The sequence below is a fragment of the Kryptolebias marmoratus genome, unplaced genomic scaffold, assembly GCF_001649575.2.
Source record: "Kryptolebias marmoratus isolate JLee-2015 unplaced genomic scaffold, ASM164957v2 Scaffold279, whole genome shotgun sequence".
NCBI classification, from domain to species: domain Eukaryota; kingdom Metazoa; phylum Chordata; class Actinopteri; order Cyprinodontiformes; family Rivulidae; genus Kryptolebias; species Kryptolebias marmoratus.
In genome coordinates this window covers 1-4,817 of record NW_023666013.1, presented here as the reverse complement: position 1 = coordinate 4,817, position 4,817 = coordinate 1, and the positions used below count along the sequence as shown (strand labels likewise).

At 42.8% G+C, this 4,817-nt stretch overlaps 2 protein-coding genes across 2 annotated transcripts; both read left to right on the top strand.

The window, feature by feature from the left end:
* Positions 1–1,676: 1,676 nt before the first annotated feature.
* On the top strand, positions 1,677–2,298 carry LOC108229777 (histone H4). Its single transcript, XM_017405448.3, has one exon. The coding sequence runs from the start codon at positions 1,682–1,684 to the stop codon at positions 1,991–1,993; it is 312 nt and encodes a 103-aa protein (XP_017260937.1). The 5' UTR covers positions 1,677–1,681; the 3' UTR covers positions 1,994–2,298.
* A 630-nt stretch (positions 2,299–2,928) lies between these two features.
* Positions 2,929–3,639, top strand: LOC108229778 (histone H2B 1/2-like). The gene has a single exon (XM_017405450.3). The coding sequence runs from the start codon at positions 2,931–2,933 to the stop codon at positions 3,303–3,305; it is 375 nt and encodes a 124-aa protein (XP_017260939.1). The 5' UTR covers positions 2,929–2,930; the 3' UTR covers positions 3,306–3,639.
* Positions 3,640–4,817: the final 1,178 nt, after the last annotated feature.

The following is a 4,817-nucleotide window of genomic DNA, read 5'->3' as shown; positions in this document are numbered from 1 at the left end:
AAGAGAACTGCACTTTCAGTGTAAAGCAGGAATCGTGCTTGTAGTTTCGCAGAATCGGTTCAGGTGGTTGGTGCATGAGTTACACGTTGTGGTCATTGTGTCTCAAGAACCAGTAATTGTGTGTAAACAATCGAGAAAAACTGTAATAAGATCAATAATTGTTTCACTGTCTTTATTTATTTCATGGCTCCTGTGATTTGCTGTCATGAAATAATCAAACTCAGTGGAGGGACTGAAGCTGATCCATTGAAATCTGTTCCTTAGGTTTGTTTGTTTGTTTGTTTGTTTGTTTGTTGTTTGTTGTGTTCAAACATGGTGGCTCCGTTCACGCAGGACATGAACGAGCTCTGAGCTGGACTTAAGAGACATTTTACACCAAGCTGGAGACGTAGAGGTTGGAGTTTGTGGTGGATAAATGAGAGCAGCTCATGGAAGCCACAGGTGTCAAATCTGCACCAAGACATGGAGCCCAGAGCAACTGGAAAGTTACAGGAAGTACTTTAACGACTCCACCACCAATATCTCGGTGTGTCGAGGAGGACCATCAGGAGACGCATGAGAGAAAGCGGTCTAAGGTATTTACAGCTAAATACCCTGTCCTCCCTCCCTTCCTGATGTCTCTACTTCTGGACCGCGTGGTGCTTGACGTCCACAGAACCCATCCAAACACGAGCTCCAAGCTCATGCTAGGACTTCTGAATGCGAGAGGTGTTCGTTTTCAAAGTAAGTTTATAAATAACATGCTGAAGCTCACTGAGCAGATCTCAGCTCAGCACACCTTAAGGGTGAAGCCCAGAGAGACCCCCCAACAATCGGGGGCCTGTAAATTTGATCTAACAAACTACGGCCCCTAAGGAGACCAGTGACCAGCAGCTTTTCACCGAACTCCAGCACGTTCTCAGTCGCTCTGACATTCTTCTGCGAGCGTAGATGATGGAAAAATGTATATAATTTATCATCGTTTTATTCACTCATTGATGTTAACTTTTTTCCTTTATTTATTATTGTTCCATGATTTTATTTTGTCAACCCTAGTTCTCCACCAGTGTTTTTGTTTGTTAATCATGTTTGTTAATCAAATCAGACAATGGGAACCTGTTGTTGGAGAAGGAAGCTGCTGCATAGCAGAGAGGCCGTCTCCCCTCGCTGCAAGTAAAACTTCAACCCGGTGTCCGTTTGTGTCTCTTCTCAGTTCCTTTTGGGTTTTTAAAGTGTCTTCAACTTGACAGTAGGTCCTGCGGTGTTTGGACTCCGACTCTGTCTGAATTGGATGAATGTGGACACCAGGGACACTTTCATGGAGACGTTCTGTCATCACCAGAAACTGTGTTCATGTCAGAGCTCTGAGGCTTAGCTGACACTGAGTCAGAGTTATTTTAGTGTTTGCTGTGGCGGCCATTTTAAACGGGGTCGACCCCAAAAGTTAATCAGATGTAGAAGTGGACCAGGTGATTACATTCTGTGAGTTTAATTCATATCCGTCCATTCTTGACATCCTGTCTATTATGACAGCAAGTCCTGTTTTGGTCACGTGGTGGGGCCAGAACAAGGAAGTTGATTTTAAAGAACCAGGGAAGAAGAACGGTAGCCCCTCCCCCATCCTCTAACACGTCCTCTGCACCGACATAAAGCCCTGTGAATTCGCAGGACCTCCTCATTTGCGTTCTATAATCGTAACAACATGTCTGGAAGAGGAAAGGGAGGTAAAGGTCTCGGTAAAGGAGGCGCCAAGCGTCACCGCAAAGTCCTCCGTGATAACATCCAGGGCATCACCAAGCCAGCCATCCGCCGCTTGGCCCGCCGCGGCGGAGTCAAGCGCATTTCGGGTCTCATCTACGAGGAGACCCGCGGTGTGTTGAAGGTCTTCCTGGAGAACGTCATCCGGGACGCCGTCACCTACACCGAGCACGCCAAGAGGAAGACTGTCACCGCCATGGATGTGGTCTACGCCCTCAAGAGACAGGGCCGAACTCTCTACGGCTTCGGAGGCTGAGCTCAGCTGCTGCTCCCCGCAAACAACAAAGGTCCTTTTCAGGGCCGCCCAACCCTCTGACAGAGCTGAGCGCCTCAATGGTTAATTATAAAGCTGATAAAAATGGATTCATGACTTTTAAATTAATGATACATTTAAACTGATAAGTCATAAAATGAAGTGTGGGTAAGGAAACACTAAAATGTCTACATATTTCACAACACTACATCAAATTTATAAATGTAGCTCATGCCCCTTGTCACAAAAGGTCCTGTGACCAAACTCGACACTAAAAGTTTTAAAAATATTGACAAACTACAGGAAGAATATATACTTGAACACCTAGTTGTAAGATACGTTTCCTGTTTCAGTCAATTTGTCTGTTTTGATGTCTTGTCTTCTTTTCCTTTGTGGTTGTTTATTTTTACTTTCAGAACGACTTTAAAAAATAAAGCTAAATGAAAAGGCACATCTTTCTGCTGTATGTTTGTTTGACTTTTTGAAGCTTCACCAGTGCTGATATTTGTACTCGGATACAACAAATATATACAATTAAATGTGGGCATTTTTGTTTAAGAAGAAAACTAGTAAACTGATCTTTTTTATCCTTTGAAAGCCATCACACCTTTTCACTTTGCATTGATTCCTATAAACTACATGTTTTTTACTTTTAGCCGCTTTGTTTTAAACTCAAAGATCTTTACTCTTTAATCCTGGATCACAGAAAAATGTTTTAGCTCAATCCTTTAATCTAGATGATTTAGACGAACAGCTGAGTCTCTCCTTCTCCTTTTCTCCTCGCTTGTTTCTCTAGTCCGCCCCTTGTTTCCATGGAAACGCCCCGTTTAACGTCTGAGCGGCTCAGCCAATCGCAGCCGGGTTACGGCGCACTCACATTAGCTCGGAGCGCCTATAAGAAAACTCGCCCCCTCCTCAGCAGAACACACCGACTCGAACCATGCCTGAACCCGCGAAGTCCGCGCCCAAGAAGGGCTCCAAGAAGGCCGTCACCAAGACCGCCGGCAAAGGAACCAAGAAGAAGAGGAAGACCAGGAGGGAGAGCTACGCCATCTACGTCTACAAGGTGCTCAAGCAGGTGCACCCCGACACCGGCATCTCCTCCAAGGCCATGAGCATCATGAACTCGTTCGTCAACGACATCTTCGAGCGCATCGCCTCCGAGGCCTCCCGCCTGGCTCATTACAACAAGCGATCCACCATCACCTCCAGGGAAATCCAGACCGCCGTGCGCCTCCTGCTGCCCGGAGAGCTGGCCAAGCACGCCGTGTCCGAGGGCACAAAGGCCGTCACCAAATACACCAGCTCCAAGTAGACTTCCTGCTCCTCGCACTGAGAAACAAAGGCTCTTTTAAGAGCCACCCACCTCCTCTACAGAGCGATCTTCTTTTAATGAGGCATTAATTATTAACTTTAGTACATGGTTTATATGTTCTTTTATTTAAGTGCAAAATTACACGGAAATGAGTATTGAATGCTAACGTGTAGTCATGAGCAGAAATAGTATTATACGGAGTTTGGCTCCATCTGCTGGTCAACCTGTAGCACTGCAGTCCTGTCATCTGTAGAGCTTGTTTTGTTTTGTCTTTAAGTGTTTACTGTGAAGGTTGAGACTTCACTGATGAACATGCAGGTTTAATAGTTTATTGGCAATAAACTCTTACAACCATTACATTTACAGCCTAATGATGTCTAAAACACACACCTAAAACAACTTTAGTTTTAGCAAAAAAAAGCAGTTTTAGTTATTCGGTTTTCCATCTCTGTTGCCAGTGCACTGCCATCAATATCACACCGGTTTCTTTGATTGGTGAGCAGTAAAGCAGAAAATTAAATATCATGTTTGAGGTGTAACAAAGTGCTAAACTAATGTGGCTCGGTGGCCATTCCGACAATTAAAATTAATATGCAAGGAGCTTTGCTAAAGGACAGAGTTGGGCTACAGGACTGCTACAGGAGAGCAGTTTACAAAGATAACAATTTGCCCCTCGTTACGGTCAAAACAACACAAATATTTATGATACATCAGCAAAGTGTAGCACAGAAATTACACAAAATTACAACATTTCTCCCATGCCTTCGATCGACGTTGTGTAGTCTTCTTAGGTAAGACTTTGAATCTTAAATCCACAAGTGGGGGAAAAGGCCATTAATATGTCATCTTTAAGATTTAGTGGAGAACATACATAAGAAGGAACTTTATTGTTTGTGTAAACTGATAGGGGAACAAATTATATGTAATTCTAAACAACAGATTTTTTTGTTGTCTCGTATTATATTTATATTTTAAAATGTATTTTTCTTTCTTCTGCTGAGTCAGCCTGACATTAGAAATGTGATTAAAACTAAACTAGTAAGCAGAGTAAGTTAGAGCACCTTTATGATGCCATATTAGATAAGATGAAGAAAGATTCAGTAGATTGTCACAGAGCTCCAGATGTTTGGGACAGATTAAAAACACTTCGGGACGATCTTTACTGTGAATTACAGCTCAGTCATGTTGGAAAAAAAACGGAAACAGAAACACAAGTAATTCAATCTACTGTGTGGAAAACTATGAGTGTTTCGGTCAAATAAGCTGTGATAAATACCAAAAAACATCTAATAAACCTCTGATGGAAAGGAAAGACGTTTTCTTTCTAGGAACGATTGATTTTTAGGTGCGTGAAAGAGGAAGAAAAATCATGTGCGGATTTGTTAAGAAACAGAAAACCAGATATTTTATATTCTAAAATATCGTTTTCTTTCTTCTGCTGAGTCCGCCTGACGTTAGAAGTGTGATTAAAACTAAACTAGGTGAGCAGAATAAGATAGAGCACCTTTAAAA

Excerpts from the sequence above, each read along its gene's own strand:
- LOC108229777 (XM_017405448.3), top strand. The coding sequence starts at position 1,682 with ATGTCTGGAAGAGGAAAGGGAGGTAAAGGTCTCGGTAAAGGAGGCGCC.
- LOC108229778 (XM_017405450.3), top strand. The coding sequence starts at position 2,931 with ATGCCTGAACCCGCGAAGTCCGCGCCCAAGAAGGGCTCCAAGAAGGCC.